This window comes from Poromitra crassiceps (genome assembly GCF_964638095.1).
Source record: "Poromitra crassiceps genome assembly, chromosome: 11".
Lineage (NCBI taxonomy): Eukaryota > Metazoa > Chordata > Actinopteri > Beryciformes > Melamphaidae > Poromitra > Poromitra crassiceps.
This window is the reverse complement of record NC_139643.1, coordinates 13,549,329-13,567,359: the sequence shown is the minus strand read 5'-3', so window position 1 is coordinate 13,567,359 and position 18,031 is coordinate 13,549,329. Positions and strand designations below refer to the sequence as shown.

The window sequence follows — 18,031 nt, the reverse complement described above, 5'->3', positions numbered from 1 at the left end:
TTTACAATTTCTGAGACGAAATTGTAAAATAGCAACGTTGCTCCACAAACGTTGCTATTTTACAACTTTTTTGGAGATCGGGTTGGGTTTATTAAGAGGTTGACTCCCGCACAGCTGTGTTGTGTTGTGTTGTGTTGTGTTGTGTTGTGTTGTGTTGTGTTGTGCTGTGCTGTGCTGTGTTGTGTTGTGCTGTGTTGTGTTGTGTTGTGTTGTGTTGTGTTGTGTTGTGCTGTGTTGTGTTGTGTTGTGTTGTGTTGTATTGTGTTGTGTTGTGTTGTGTTGTGTTGTGCTCTGTTGTGTTGTGTTGTGTTGTGTTGTGTTGTGTTGTATTGTGCTGTATTGCATTGTATTGTGTTGTGTTGTGTTGTGTTGTGCTGTGTTGTGCTGTGCTGTGCTGTGCTGAGTTGTGTTATGTTGTGTTGTGTTGTGTTGTGTTGTGTTGTGTTGTGTTGTGTTGTGTTGTGCTGTGTTGTGCTGTGCTGTGCTGAGTTGTGTTATGTTGTGTTGTGTTGTGTTGTGTTGTGTTGTGTTGTGTTGTGTTGTGCTGTGTTGTGCTGTGCTGTGCTGAGTTGTGTTATGTTGTGTTGTGTTGTGTTGTGTTGTGTTGTGTTGTGTTGTGTTGTGTTGTGCTGTGTTGTGCTGTGCTGTGCTGAGTTGTGTTATGTTGTGTTGTGTTGTGTTGTGCTGTGCTGTGTTGTGTTGTGTTGTGTTGTGTTGTATTGTGCTGTATTGCATTGTATTGTGTTGTGTTGTGCTGTGCTGTGCTGTGCTGTGCTGTGTTGTGTTGTGTTGTGTTGTGTTGTGTTGTGTTGTATTGTGCTGTATTGTATTGCATTGTATTGTGCTGTGCTGTGCTGTGCTGTGCTGTGCTGTGCTGTGCTGTGCTGTGCTGTGTTGTGCTGTGCTGTGCTGAGTTGTGTTGTGTTGTGTTGTGTTGTGTTGTGTTGTGTTGTGTTGTGTTGTGCTGTGCTGTGCTGTGTTGTGTTGTGTTGTGCTGTGTTGTGCTGTGTTGTGTTCTGTTATGTTAATTTGAAGTAAAATTAAGTTTCCATATTATCTTTGTTTAATCTGCCGATCAGGCATTGAGGATTTATTATAGGGTACAATTGTCATTTTTGGACAGGCAGGGTAGGTAGACCAACCACAACCTCTGAAATCGCTATACGGGAGCGTGACATTCAAATAAACCAGGGTGCACTAAGGCTGCATGCCTTTACGCCAGAGACCGCAGTTCAAGTACCAGCATGTTCAAAGTCTGCATTTGAACCGTATAAATCACATTTAATGTTTAATTTATTTTATTTATTTAAGCCTCACCCAAAGGAGTGACGCAGAGGGTCCTGACAAATAGGAACATGTGTTAGACATTGGGTGAACAAGATTAGATGATTATAATCTGGGTGATCAACTACTAAAGCATAAATAGCCCATGACGTCAGTGTCTTTTCTGAATTCCTATTGGCTAGGACTGGGTTCTTGACTGTGAGGCTGACTGCTGACTGGACCAATCGGCCGACAGGTTTTCATTCTTTTCAAGTCTTCTTCTAAGATGAAGGAGTTAATTTTGCTGCTCCTCTTCTGTCATGTTGCGTCTGCAGGTAAGATCACATTTCAAATATGATTCTACTCATTTAGAGCAAACTGGATTTGAAGAGTTTCATTGAGTTGTCACCAAATCACCCCTACTGTAATAAAATGATTGCTTGCCGACATTAAAACAATGGGTCACTGTTAAAATTATGTGACAGTGTGACGTTAAGAAAAGAAAATAATTTTTCAGGGCAAAATCCACTGTCAATTTGTGAGATAATGACTTAAGTTACAGGAAGTCAAACTGTTTGAAAATGGAAATTGACCATATTTTAGTGTTTTGAGTGAAATAACTTTACATCTCATTCAAATTATAAATGCCTCCTGAGCCTGTGTGTTAATGAATATCAAACCTTTTACAAAACCAATGCAAACTCACCATTACTCTTTGACACAGATGCTGCTTATTTCTTTCTATTTTCTTTTCATTTTTTTATTTATGTATTTATGTATCTATGTATTTATGTATTTATGTATTTATATATTTATGTATTCATGTATTTATTTACTAGTTAGTTAGTTAGTTAGTTAGTTATTTAGTCATTTGTTGGTGTTGTTGTTGTTGTTGTTGTTATTATTATTATTGTTGTTGTCTCATAGTCACTGAACAGAGATTTAAATTGTTTGATGTGTTGTTAGTGTGCAAATGTATTTAAAATGTAACTCAAAAGCTGAGTTTCTTCCCTGTTTGTCCCACAGTGACTCACTCCCTGAAGTATCTCCTGACTGGATCCTCTGGAGTCACAAACAGCCCAGAGTTTGTGCAGGTTTGGTTTGTTGATGAAGTTCAGGTGTTTCACTTTGATAGCAACACCATGAGAGCAGAACCCAAACAGGACTGGATGATCAACGCAACAGCAGATGATCCACAGTACTGGAAGAGAGAAACTGAGGCGTGTCTGAGTCACCAGCAGATCATCAAAAACAACATTGAGATCTATAAGCAGCGCTTTAAGCAAACTGGAGGTTTGTTTATGTTTCACTTTATTCCTGCTGAAATGTTTTTTCTTGCTTTGTTGTAAAGTAGCCTAGCAGAGAGATGTAGCCTCCATCAGTCACACACACACACACACACACACACACACACACGCACACACACGCACACACACGCACACACACAGATACGCCTCACACGCGCGCATGCGGTTGCATATGAGCGACGCACGCACGCACACACACGAACGAACGGACGCACAGACGCGCGCGCTGCGTGCACGCACGCACGCACGCTCGCGCACACACACACACACACACACACACACACACACACACACACACACACACACACACACTAAACTAAGACTATGCTCGTCTGGTATCATACGTAGCCTACTGATACAGTGTTTCTGTCCATTCTCTCTCCCTCACTTTGTCTATCTGGCTCTCCTCTCTCCCCCATCTGTCTCTTTCTCCCTCTCTCCCCACCTCTCTCACTCTCACTCTCTCCCTCTCTGCCCTCTGTCTCTCTATCCCTCTCTCCCCCCCTCTCTCTCTCCCTCTCTCTCTCCCTCTCTCCCTCTCTGTCTCTGTCTCTCCCTCTCCCCCCCTCTCTCTCTCCCTCTCTCTCTCCCTCTCTCCCTCTCTCCCTCTCTCTCTCCCTCTCTCTCTCCCTCTCTCCCTCTCTGTCTCTGTCTCTCCCTCTCCCCCCCTCTCTCTCTCCCTCTCTCTCTCTCTCTCTCCCTCTCTCTCTCCCTCTCTCCCTCTCTGTCTCTGTCTCTCCCTCTCCCCCCCTCTCTCTCTCCCTCTCTCTCTCCCTCTCTCCCTCTCTGTCTCTGTCTCTCCCTCTGCCCCCCTCTCTCTCTCCCTCTCTGTCTCTGTCTCTCCCTCTCCCCACCTCTCCCTCTCTCTCTCTCTCTCTCTCTCTCTCTCTCTCTCTCAGGTGTCCACACCTTCCAGAGGATGTATGGCTGTGAATGGGATGATGATGAGACAGGAGAAGTTAAAGGGTTTGATCAGCTTGGCTATGATGGAGAAGACTTGATGGTGTTTAACATGACAACATGGACATGGATCGCTGCTAAACCAGAGGCTGTCATCGACGCAGAGAGCTGGAATAAGAACACAGCTGAGTTAGCAGAGAAGAAGAAGTTTTATTCTCAGGGCTGCATTAATTGGCTGAAGAAGTATGTGTCCTATGGGAAGAGCACTCTGCAGAGAACAGGTAGAGTCACATGACCTGATGTAGTTTCATTAACACAACAATGTTCATCTGTCTCTTCTGTTTCTACTGTACAGAAACATGACAGTGAATATGAACCAATACACACACACACACACACACACACACACAAACACACACACACACACACACACACACACACACACACACACACAGAGTATACAACTGTCATGTTTTTCCGTTTGCACACATATTTTCGTCTCGCTCTCTGTCTCCCTGTTTCTGTCTTTGTCATTCTCTCTCTCTCTCTCTCTCTCTCTCTCTCTCTCTCTCTCTCTCTCTCTCTCTCACACCTCAATTCTCTTTATCTGTCTCTCCTGGCCTCCCTCTCTCTGCCCCCCCCCCTCCTTCTCTTTATCTGTCTCCCCTGGTCTTCCTCTCTCTGCCTCTCTCTCTCTCTCTCTCTCTCTCTCTCTCTCTCTCTCTCTCTCTCTCTCTCTCTCTCTCTCTCTCTCTCTCTCTCTCTCTCCTCTCCTCTCAATTCACAAGTGTCCTGCACTGTCTGGACTACTTGTTGTCTTTTGTTATTTTTTATGCATCTTAAACTGTGTAATTTGTGGGTGTGTGTGCATGTGCAAAATAAATAAATAATAAATTAATAAATTAATAAATTCATTCATTCATTCATTCATTCATTCATTCATTCAAGCTCTTTCCCCATGTTGTTGACGACGTGGTCTTGATTGTGTCTGTGTCTGGTGTTGGGTTGAGGTGTAGAGAGATGTTGAACATACATCAGCGTGATAAGAACTACCTAAAATGACAGAAACCATCTTTGGAGAAAATATTTGATTATTTAGTTTGGCTCATGCCCCGTTCACTAACATGAAGGGGGCGGGATTCATGACTCATACTGCAGCCAGCCACCAGAGGGCAATCAAGATGGCTTCACTTTTTGGGAGCTGACATGACGTCCATATTTTATACAGTCAATGGTGGAAACTAACTATGAGAATAAACAGAGATACAAAGAGTTAAAGTAACTCAAGTGCAGGTTTATGGTGTCTGAGTTTCCCCTCGTGTTTGAACCTGTGGAACACACAGTATAAAGATTTTTATTTGTGTCTGTGTGTGTGTCTGTGTGTGTGTGTGTGTGTGTGTGTGTGTGTGTGTGTGTGTGTGTGTGTGTGTGTGTGTGTGTGTGTGTCTCTCTCTCTCTCCAGTTCTTCCCTCGATCTCTCTCCTCCAGAAGTCTCCCTCCTCTCCAGTCAGCTGCCACACTACAGGTTTCTACCCTGACAGAGCCATGTTGTTCTGGAGGAGAGATGGAGAAAGGCTTCAGGACCTCATGGACCAGGGAGAGATCCTCCCCAACCACGATGGAACCTTCCAGACGAGCGTTCAGCTGAACGTTTCATCAGTCAAACCTGAAGACTGGGGGAAGTACGAGTGTGTGTTTCAGCTCTCTGGTGTCAAGGAGGACATCATCACCAAACTGGACCCAGCAGTGATCAAGACCAACAACCCGGGTAAGACTGGGATCACAGCTGATGGAGGAGGAGAGACACATTTAGTTTACTTCTTACACCTGACTTGCAGTGCATGAAGGAATTAATTTATTTGACAATTTCATCAAATCACAGCTCTGCACAGAAAAAGAGAGTGAAGCAGTGAGCGCTGTTCTTGTTCTACCTTCTGTAATGATTTGTGTCTAAACATTAATGTCTCTCCAGTGGAGCAGGCAGTAAAGACACCTTCTTTAGAGTTAGAAAGGTCCAGGGTTCAAATCCCCAGGTGGACAAGTCCTACTTGCCATAGGTTGCAGTATTACATGACTTCTCCCTTTAGTTAGTTTATCCTCACTAAACCTATATCAGGTGTTTATTTGGCTCAGTAGGTAAAGGCTCAACCTTTCATGTGGAAGTTTGTGAGATCTAATCCACAGACTTGTCCTTTCTAAACTCATCAGTCATTAAAGACTAGTTGGAAGTTTGTCAGTTGTGAACAACTCCATCAATGTGATTATAATGAAAAGATGAACTTGACAGAAGTTACGGGCCGACACTAAAGCTAAGACTGCATGTCTGAACTTCACAACATGTCCGTTTGTGTGTGTCGTTTTACCTTCTGGAATGTTTGGTCTGTTTGTCTTTTCAAATTGTGCTTGGACCCCTCAATTGCCACTTGTGGCTATATTTGATTATTACATGGTGAATATGCTAACTGGATCTAAGTGTCAAGCATCAATTCATTTAAGTTAAGTTAAGTTAAGTTAAGTTAAGTTATATATATATATATATAACTTAACTTAACTTATATATACAGTATATATACATATATATATATATATATATATATATATATTTAACATATTCTATATAACAGAATGTGTTTCACCTTTAACCAGTTCCTCTTCCTCCAACAACAACACCACCAACACCACCAACAACAACCAGAGCTGATTCGTATAAGACAATTTCACACGTTGTAAAAAATTATATATTTTTCACAATGTAAAATGTTTTATAGATTTATTTTTAGAGGAGTTTACAGTAACACAAGATACACATGTAGGATGTGTTGAACATGTTAACATTGTTTCTAAGTACAAGTTAAGCTATAGATGAATCAGTGAATCAGAAAACATCTGACTTGTGATTTACAGTTTGTCTCCTCTTTAGTTGATTATTCCAAACTATTTGATAGTCACATAAAGTACAGTAGGATGATTTTCTCATTTCTATTATTCCCTTCATCTTTTTGGCCCTGCTGCACCCCCTGGCCTGCTTCTTTCTCTCGCCCTTCTTCCCCACTCGCCCTCTATCTCTCTCGCCCAGGTGACTTCCTGGTCATGGCTGTGTGTGTGACTGTTGTTGTTGTGGTTGTTTTGGTGCTTGCTGTCAGTCTGCTGCTGCTCTACAGATGGAAGAGAAGGAGAGAAAGTGATGGTGAGTTACCTTCCTACCCTGTCTCTCCTTCAGTACCTACTTCAACACTACTACAATTCAAATACACACACACACACACACACACACACACACACACACACACACACACACACACACACACCCACACACACACACACACACACCCACACACACACACACACACACACACACACACACACACACACACACATGCACACACAAATAAAAAGCTTTACTGTCTCTTCCACAGGTTCAAACACCAGGTCAGACTCCATAAACCGGCAGGTGAATTACTTTAACTCTTTCTATCTCTATTTATTCTCATAGTTAGTTTCCACCATGGATGGTAGCTATATATGGACATCATGCCAGCCTTCAAAAAGTGAAGACATCTCGATTGCCCTCTGGTGGCTGGGTGCAGTATAGCTCATAAATCCCGCCCCATTCGTGTTAGTGAATGGGGCATGAGCCAAACTAAATAATCAAAGTACACGTCAAATACATTTTCTCCAAAGATGGTTTCTGTCATTTTAGGTATAGTTCTCATCACGCTGATGTATGTTCAAGTGCTCATTTTTCTGATAAGTTTAATTAGTTAAAGTTAAGGGGGGAAGCGGGGGGAGAACTCTGGCTGCAGCTCTTTTCTGGAGAGTCCATCTTTTCTGCACCTTAGCCACCTCTCTCTGTTTAAAACACTCTTTGGACACACAGCCTAAAACAGCATAAATGTATTCATTTAGGATACATAGGATACATATTACTTTAATGGACCCAGGCCGAGTCATCTCCTTGCTCAGAGACTGAGACATGACAACAGACACACTATTATTTCTACTATCGTCTCCAACCATTCAAATAACCCTATCACCAATCCTATAGATATAAATAATGAATTTCGTAACTTTTACTCTAGTCTGTATTCTTCAGAAGTTACTCTAGATCACGATAAATGTGAAACCTTTCTTAATAATGTGAACTTACCATCCTTAACTCAGGAGTCATCTGAACAGCTACAAGTTCCTATTTCCCTTGAGGAACTTAAGTTAGCTACGCAGGCCATGAAAAAGGGCAAATCACCTGGCTGGGATGGCATTCCTCCAGAATTCTATCTTGCCTTTTGGGATTCCCTGGGTCACCTCATGTTACAGATGATCTCCACTTCTATAGAACAGGGCTCTTTTAATAGGGATGCTAACTCTGCCATTTTGACTGTACATTTAAAACCTAAGAAAGACCCTTCCCTTTGCAGCAGCTACAGACCTCTTTCAATCTTGAATGCAGAAATCAAGATATATGCAAAGGTGTTAGCCATGAGACTTGAAAAACATATGACCAAACTTATACATCACGATCAAACCGGCTTCATTAAAACTAGACAAGCTGCAGATAATATACGTAGACTTTTACATGTGATACATTTCTCACAAGACACTCCTTCCCCTTGTGCAGTCCTCTCACTGGACGCCAAGCAGGCATTTGATCGTTTAGAATGGGAGTACTTATGGATGACCCTAGATAAATTTGGCTTGGGCACTAACTTCATTAGCATGATTAAAGTTCTCTATGCTAATCCTTCAGCTATGATTATCACAGGTAATATTTTCTCTTCTCCTTTCTCTATCTTCAAAGGGTCCCGTCAAGGCTGCGTACTTTCCTCATCATTATTTGCGCTTTCACTCGAACCTTTAGCTTTAGCAATAAAACAACACCCTATGATCTCCCCCATCACATTCTGTAACACTACACATCACATTTCTTTATTTGCAGATGATATTTTATTATACATAGACTATGCCACTACCTCCATACCATATGTTTTAGATATCTTCAAAGAATTTAGTGCTCTCTCAGGTTTTGAAATTAACTGGTCTAAGTCCTCCTTACTCCCACTTAACTCATCTCTTTGCCCTTCCACTTTACCTCCTCACATCCCAGTAGTCAAATCCTTTAAATACCTTGGGATAGAAATTTTCCCCTCTCATATAACCACAACTAAAAATTACCAAGGTATTTTAAATAGAGTGGAGGCCGACTTAGAAAAACGAACTCTTCTCCCACTTTCTCCGCAAGCCCGCATTTCAGTTATTAAAATGGACATTTTACCTAGAATTAATTTCTTCTCCAATATGATACCCCTCTCACCTCCTAAAAACTACTGGGATAAGATTCACGCTCTCATTACAAAATTTATCTGGCGAGGGAAGCGCCCACGAATTAAATTGACTACTATACAACGTGACAGACAGGATGGAGGACTCACCGTGCCCAACCTAAAGATGTATTTTTGGTCATATGTATTACGCCCATTATCAGTCTGGTTAGACCCCAACATTTCAGTCTCATGGCGAACAATAGAGGAAAAAATAGCTTCTCCACACCGTTTACAAGACCTAATCTACTCTAATTTACCTCTTAAGAGTCTTAAACGCCACAAATCAATGGGCCCCATAATGTCTTTTCTTTTATCCACTTGGCATAAGGTAGAGAAAGCCACCCACTCTCATGTAAAATGGCATGAAAATAGTCCTATTTTTCATAACTCTGCTTTACTTTCTGGAGGTGTCTCGTTTACTTTTCCTCAGTGGAGTAGTAGGGGTATCCATGTATTGGCTGATGTCTGTAGTGATGAGGGTCTCAGATCATTTAACGATCTTCGAGTAACTTATGATTTACCCGGCTTTTCTTTCTTTTTATATCTGCAACTCAGATCTTCCATGCGTGCATATGGCGTCCCGTGGACCAGTCCCTTACGATCACATAATCTTCATACTATATTTAATATAGGTGTACACACTACTGGTTTGGTATCCAAACTGTATAACTTGTTACTGACTTCCTCCTCTGGTCATCTTGCTGTCCAAAAAGTGTGGGAGAGAGACCTGGGTCTCAATGAAGGAGAGGTGAACTGGTCCACCGTATGGGACAATATAGACAGCACGTCCAAAAATCCAAACCATAAACTAATTCACTTTAATTTCATACATAGACTTTATCTCACACCAAGAAAACGCAACCTCATGAAAATCATCTCCACCCCTGTCTGCCAAATGTGTAATCTCAACCTTGTCGGATCATTCATCCATATGTTCTGGGAGTGTCCTGGAGTTGTAATATTCTGGCAAAAAATATCCTCTACATTATCGGAACTGTTGGACGTGCCTGTCCCCTGCTGTCCTAAACTATTAATTTTGAATGACACATCACCTTTTGCTTTACCGTTTTATAAATCTCAGGTATTATTTACAGGTCTAACAGCTGCCAAGAAAATGCTTGCTCTAAGATGGAGTCCTCCACACATTCTCAACCATAAATTATGGCTTATGTCTTTCCTGAACATTGTGCATATGGAACTATCAATAGCTCGAATGCACGGAGCTTGTGAAAAAACCTTACTAACATGGAGCTCTACAGCAACTAACGTCAAACAGCTGTTGACCTGATCATTTTTGTTTAAATACTCATTTTCTTTAATTTCTTTGTTGAATGGTAACACAGTGTTCTCTGTTTCTTCTACAACCAACGTGGGGTGGGCGGGGTGGGTCCGGATCGCCACAGGGGTGGGAAAGGGAGGGGGTGGGGGGTTTGTTTTTGGTTGTTTTTGTATTTTTGTTTTTATTCCTATGCTCCCTGATCCCTCCGGGGTCATCTCAAAATGTACTTGACATTGCACTGTTTTATGTAACAAAATCATGAATAAAAAATTGATAACAAAAAAAAAAAGGATACATAGGATACATGCAATATGGAGGACTGTTTCCATGGCTACCGCTGGTGTGCTGCCCTGCCTTGTAACCTTACTGAACTTATTATTTTATTATTTTTTACAGAGTGTCACCTATGCCAACTGTCCTCCAGCCTCCAGATCCCAGCCAGACTCCACCTACCAGGGCCTCAGTCCAGCCACCATGGATCAGAACCAAACATACTCTACTCTGCAGCCAGACTCCACCTACCAGGGCCTCACTCCAGCAACCATGGACCAAGACCAAACATACTCTACTCTGCAGCCAGACTCCACCTACCAGGGCCTTAATGCAGACACCATGGATCAGAACCAAACATACTCTACTCTGCAGCCAGACTCCACCTACCAGAGCCTCAATGCAGACACCATGGATCAGAACCAAACATACTCTACTCTGCAGCCAGACTCCACCTACCAGAGCCTCAATACAGACACCATGGATCAGAACCAAACATACTCTACTCTGCAGCCAGACTCCACCTACCAGGGCCTCAATACAGACACCATGGATCAGAACCAGGGCCGTAGCCAGGGTTCCGAAATAGGGGAGGTCCAGCAAGGGGAGGCGGATTCGGTGGCGCCCGCAAGGGCGCCGCCGAAAAAAATTTGAGGGTTTTTTCCCCCTTTTTTAGCCATATTTAGAGTAATATATCATTTTAAATCAACATTAGGATTATACTGTTGTGATGTCATTATTCAGTATATTCTCTTTCATGTCACCACCTGCTCAGCTCTCCTGTCAACATAATTGTAACTAACAAACACAAACTGTTTTAGCCAAATTCATATCAAAATGACACCTACAAACACAGGTACACAACCCAAGCCGTACACAACACACAAAGTCATCATCGATAATAAAAAAAACATACAGAGGGACATTTATTTATTCCTGATAGGAACGATTGAAAAATAAAATAAAATATATTATGTTGTTTTTACCTTTACACCACCTCTTTTTGTTACTTATTGGGTCATGAAACTGAAACCATGCATATAGCCACCTGCATACCTGACTTCGGGAGCTTGGCAATTGGCATCATGCATGATTAGCCAGTAGCATCCCAACGTGTCACACAGGTAACATTACTTAAGAGACAGACTAGACACTTACTTTCTTGGTTGTTGCTAAAAAATCTGTCACTCACTGTCTGTCGTTCACTCGCTCACTGTCTCGCAGCTCGCTCACCTTCAATTATCTCGCCAGGCAGACAGACAGTCATCACTCACCACCAGGGGCGGACTGGGATCATAATTCAGGCCGGGCATTAGATACCAAGCAGGCCAGGCCGATACGGGCCGACGCGCGCGAAAAAATTTGGGGCGTTTGAAGCTCAATTTGGGCCGTTTGAAGCCCAATTTGGGCCGTTTGAAGCCAGATTTGGGCCGTTTGAAGACCTATTTGGGTCGTTTAAAGCCAGATTTGGGCCGTTTGAAGCCTGATTTGGGCCATTTGAAGCCCAATTTGGGCCAAGTCCAATTTTACAATGAGATGCACCCACTTTAAACCTGAATAAAGTAATAAAACCACTAGTAAACCAGTAGGCGGCGCCTGGCCTGCTGTTCAGTGAGTGGCCTGGCCTGGCCTGCAAAAAAAAAAAAAAAAAAAAAAATTTTTTTTTTTTTTTTTTTTTTGGCAGGCTGAAATATTAGGGGAGGTCCGGACCTCCCCGTCCTCATAGCTAGCTACGGCCCTGATCAGAACCAAACATACTCTACTCTGCAGCCAGACTCCACCTACCAGGGCCTCAATACAGACACCATGGATCAGAACCAAACATAGACTATCCCCGAGCAGTGCCGGTTTTAAGGTCTTTTCAGACCAAAAGCGAGTAATCGGTGTGAATAAATTGCATGGTGATGAAAAACAAACAAACAAACTAACAAACAAACAAAAAACATATCTAAGGGACTACTCACACCCAAATCAAAATTTCCCGTGATTTTTCTTTCTGATTTGGTGTGAATAGTCCCATATGTTACAGGATAATTCCTGTTTTTTACACCCTGGACCTTATTTCCAGTTTAAAATATGATGTTTTACTCACCCAGAGAACTTTGGTTTCATTCTCGCCATAGAAGATATTCAGGTCCGAGTAGAGTCCGAGGTATTATGAGGATATGAACCGCTACGTTGCAGAAAATATGTTATTTGCAGTGTGTAATACGTATGCCCCGTTCGCCCGTTTTGGCCAGTTCCAGGACTCTTGGCAATCAGGATGAAACCAAAGATCTCTGGGTGAGTAAAACATCATATTTTTAGCTGGAAAAAAAGGTCCGGGTGTAAAAAGCAGGAATTCTCCTTTAAATGGGGTTGGTTTTTGTGACTGCCATGCAATTTATTAACACGTATTATTCTCTGTTGTTCTAAAAAGACGGAGGGGGATTAATAAAGTAGTATTCTATTGTCGATAAAAAAACGTATCAGGACAAGTCGATTAGCCTATTTCACATCCCACCCAAATCAACCATTTTGTGTCTAAAACGCAGGAAGTAAAACAGAGGTGCAAAGAAGGTCCTGTTTGCTGTTCCTCCTCTGCAGGGACAGCTGGTCCAGTCCCGGGGCTCTAATCAATAGTCTTGCTTGCACCGGCTTTACTTCCTGCCTTTTTGACACAAAATGGCTGATTTGGGTGGGATGTGAAATAGACGTATATAGGGAGACTGCACACTCCAGAAATCTGCAGGAAGACCGACTTTCAAACATACATAATTTATTGGCAACAGATGTCAGAACATCATGTTTACAGATGTGCTTCATCAGGTTCATTCATAAAATGGAGGTGATCTCACACACCTTTGTAGCGGCCGTGTGATAGAACGGCCAGAAGTTATGGTTTTAATCAGTATGGTTATGATGGAGAAGACTGTCTGGTATCTGACATGACAACATGGACATGGATCGCTGCTAAACCACAGGCTGTCAGTTACACAGAGATCTTGAATAATAACAAAGCTCTGTTAGCTGCAGAGAAGAAGTATTATTCACAGACCTGCATTGATGACCTGAAGAAGTTTGTGTCCTATGGAAAGAGCACTCTGCAGAGAACAGGTAGAGTCACATGACCTGATGTAGTTTCATGAAACAACAATGTTCATCTGTCTCTTCTGTTTGTAATGTACAGAAACATGACAGTGAATATCAACCAACATATAGACACACACACACACACACACACACACACACACACACACACACACACACTACAACACGCACGCACACAGACGCACGCTCGCACACGCGCACACACACACACACACACACACACACACACACACACACACACACACAGGATCATAGTGTTATTTATTATAGTGTCAGTTATAATTATCATAGTATCATTTTGTAATACATTATATTGTGATTATAAGTTACTGAGTTACTGAGGACCCACATGCAGGACAAAGATGCAGGTGGTGATCACACACGAAGAAGACGATAGGGCGCTGGGTGTTTCATGTAACAGGATGTAGGTGACAGGAAACCACAAGAGCTCTTCACACAAACTGACATATGAAGCAGAAAGAAATCATCCAACTGCAGAACAAGAATAAACACAAACCAACCTACAAAATCTATAGAGTGATATAGAATAATAAGCTATAGAATAATACACAAACCTACAAAATCTATAGAATGCTATAGAATAATAAGCTATAGAATAATACACAAACCTACAAAATCTATAAAATGCTATAGAATAATAAGCTATAGAATAATACACAAACCTACAAAATCTATAGAATGCTATAGAAAAATAAGCTATAGACTAATACACAAACCTACAAAATCTATAGAATGCTATAATTAAGCAATATAGCATGAGAGCTAGTGTGTTGTGGCAAATATATCCCGCTGATCAGTTGTTATCCCACTCGGCCTGCGGCCTAGTGGGATAACAACTGAGCAGCGGGATATATGCCACAACACACGCTGCTCGAGTGCTATATTGCTTTTATAAAACGGTTTCCAAGTATGATAATATAAATATAATAATGATACTATAAGTCCGACTGGCATGGTATTCTGATAGAGTCAGTTGAAACACTACTGTAAGTCGGGACCTCTAGCAAGAAGATAGACGTGCTGGTGATTTGATTGGATCGTTCTGGAGACTGAAGTTGACATTGGCCAATCCTGGCGCTTGCTGAGAAGCTGAGAGCTTTTTGCAAAGCCCGACACCAGAGCCGTATGCCGACACGAAGTAACGTTACGTCTTATTTAGAAATGCGGGGTTAAGAGTGAGGGCGCGCGAGAGAGGGGTTAAGACATTAGCCCGCGTCTATTCTTGTACAAAACATAATTTTCTGCGAAGTATTAGTAAAGTTATAAGCGAAGATCGATTCACAAGGATCTGACAGCTGTCTCCGCTATTTTTTTTTTCTACGTTGTCATTTGAGGTAAGCCTTATTATTACTCTCTTAGTAAGAGAGTTGCCATGGCAACTCAATAACCCATGGCCATGGGTTATTGGACTCGGTTACGGGATTTATACAATGGCTGTGAACCAATCAGATTGCTTGATTTGAGAGAGCCGTTTTATAATAAGCTATAGAATAATACACAAACCTACAAAATCTATAGAATGCTATAATAAGCTATAGAATAATAAACAAACCTACACAATCTATAGAATGCTATAATAAGCTATAGAATAATACACAAACCTACAAAATCTATAGAATGCTATAATAAGCTATAGAATAATACACAAACCTACAAAATCTATAGAATGCTATAATAAGCTATAGAATAATACACAAACCTACAAAATCTATAGAATGCTATAGAATAATAAGCTATAGAATAATACACAAACCTATAGAAAATCTATTCACCTTATGTGCAGACGATGGGGTGGGCCAAATTCTTTCAGGTCGTCTTAACACTTCCGGCGGTCACGGCGCGAAATACAAATGAACGTCATGAAGAAGAGAGTTGTTTTTGTAGCGGACAGTGCAGGGGGTAAAACAGCCTACTACTTTGAGCTCGGTACACAGCAAGCAAGCGGAGTATCCACTGTTAGCCAGGTCAGATAACGTTATCGTCGACAATGACGAGCACTTTCTTGTAAAACATACCTGGACTCCAACAAAGAAAGCTTCAGATGGTTTTCTCTCCTCCGAGCGCAGCTCAAGCCATTTACGTCTATAAGACCTGCAGACGTTAACGTAATTCACTGGAATGCGAGAATTAACAAGCCAGTTACATGGCATTGCATTCTTAGACATTGCCATTTGCTTTTATTTGGTATGTTACATACAATTGGTTAAATTATTAGTTTATTCAGAGTTAGATGATATTGGAGCAGCCAGCCATTTTTTTTTTTTTTTTTTTTTTCTTTCCGGAAGTCGTCACACGACCACACAACCGGGTCAAATGGACGTGGCTACATAAGGTGAATAGAATGCTATAGAATAATAAGCTATAGAATAATACACAAACCTACAAAAGCTATAGAATGCTATAGAATAATAAGCTATAGAATAATACACAAACCTACAAAAGCTATAGAATGCTATAGAATAATAAGCTATAGAATAATACACAAACCTACAAAAGCTAGAATGAATAAAGGCAGAAAGTCACAACAATGACAACTCTAAAGGTCATCAGGTGCTGAAGTAACATAAAACCAATCAATCTAACAAGAAATGGAGGACCGTGTTTGTGTGTGTGTGTGTAGTGCGTGTGTACATGCGTGTGTGTCTGTGTGTGTGTTTGTGTAGTTTGTCTGAGTCACATGACCTCCTCTCTCTACTTAAAATACTAAAGTGGAACAAATAGACTGTGATCCATCCAGTGTCATGTGACAAAGTGTGAATATACTCTGTTCTGGTTCCATGTTCTCCTTCAGGGATCAATGCTTCTCTTGTCATGGGAGTGGTAGCAGGAGTTCTGCTCCTGGCCACCTGCAGCGCTAGAGTCTCAGTCTGCATCTGGAGAAGCAACAATGATGGTGAGTGATGAAGAGTTTTCTACCTCTCGACATTTTATAACACTTTCTATGACGCCCATGTCTATAATGCATTTATACAAATACTTATAATGCATTAAGATCTGCTCATAGCACTGTATAATAGTTAGAAGCACTCATTATGCATAATGCTTTCTAAGAATAATCACAACACATTATAACACATTTATTTAGCAGCACGCTGAAGAAGGCCTGTTTGTTCCGTTGTAGCTGACTTTGCTCAGATGATGGATTAAACCTTTGAAAGGACATTCAAGTGTGTTGGCTGTTCTCTTCTTTAAGTCATATTCTGTGCCTTGCACCTGAGTTTTTTAACGTTTGGTGAGTGTGCTCGCTATTACTGTGGTTTGACATCACACAGAGGCAGGATAGAGAGACAGAATACTTTTGCAAGGCACTGTATGCATGTCACATTCTCATCAGGGTCTGAGCCCCCATCGGTCTGCGGCCGGTTGCACAAAGCACCTTAAGTTAAGATTTTCCTTAAGAGTCTGAGTTAAGGTACAATAAAATTGGTTGCACAAAACACCATTAAATCTTCTCCTTAAGGTTATACATTTTAAAGAAAACATAAGCACAAGATTGAATTGGGTGTTCTGTGCAGCCGATTGTATTTTATGGACACCTTAAGTCGGACTTTAAGGAAAATCTTAACTTAAGGTGCTTTGTGCAACCGGCACCTGGTCCTAGAATCACCCCTGAGTGCTTGACTTAACTTTCTCTTTATGTTTCATTTCATCAATCTTCAATCATACCATTGAGTAATAATGTATCATCTTGTCTGTATTTCAGTGCACACACCTGCTAAAAGTATGTTTTATAATCTTTACACAGAATGAAAGCCATATGGTTTATTTTACTACAATCTGATGAAACCCCAAAACAGCCAAAATAAATATTGTCCTCCTAAAATCATGTTTCTGCACAAACGGGCCTCTGCTAAATGTGACTGATTTTGTCAGAGCAGGTCACATATCTGTTGATTCCATGGATTGCACTTAAGACAAAGCAGAGGCCAGACATTAGTAGTCAATCATTATGTTTCTTATAATATTGCTGTTTTCTCTCTTTTTTCTCTTCTTCTTCTGCAGCTTTGGAGACGTCATCTGCCAGAGATGCTCGTACCTGATCAGTTATCACAGTGAGTATTCATCATAAACTATTCTCTGCAGATCTGCATTGCTGTACTGGCATACATATAAGCAGAAACTCTATCTTTTTACTAAATCTTTGATTTCCTTTAGACTAAAACACCAGTTAGAGGTGTAATTCACATGAGCTGCTGATGAGGATTCAAACAGTCGTTCTAACAACATTTTCAATCTCTGTGTTACAGTTTCATTAAACAGTTGGCGTTGAGTTTTTAATCCTTAATCTGATGGACAAAAAAGCAGATTGCATCATTCTAGATCTAGATGTTATCTTTTGATCCGGAAATGAAGATCCATACAATATGAAATCAAATAGAGTGCAGAGTGTAAACAATAACAACTTATCGTTGTCCGTCTGTTAATCTTGACAGGCAGTCAGCGGAGATGAGAAGAGGATGGTGAACTCCATTAAATGACAGAGGCATCTACTGTAGATAATTACAGCCATTTTCTTTGGAATTTGCAACAAAACTGGTTGAGATTTGAAGTCATAGGATCTGTCAGAAAATTGTTGGGCAAAT

General features: G+C 41.2%; 1 protein-coding gene across 1 annotated transcript; it reads left to right on the top strand.

Moving 5' to 3' along the window:
- Positions 1–1,549: 1,549 nt before the first annotated feature.
- Positions 1,550–17,488, top strand: LOC310784842 (major histocompatibility complex class I-related gene protein-like; the record flags this gene model as incomplete). The annotated part of the gene is made up of 6 exons (XM_083645880.1): positions 1,550–1,598; positions 3,470–3,751; positions 4,933–5,238; positions 13,353–13,433; positions 16,240–16,341; positions 17,451–17,488. 6 exons carry the CDS (start codon positions 1,550–1,552, stop codon positions 17,486–17,488), a joined length of 858 nt encoding a protein of 285 aa, XP_083502006.1.
- Between the last annotated feature and the right edge of the window lie 543 nt (positions 17,489–18,031).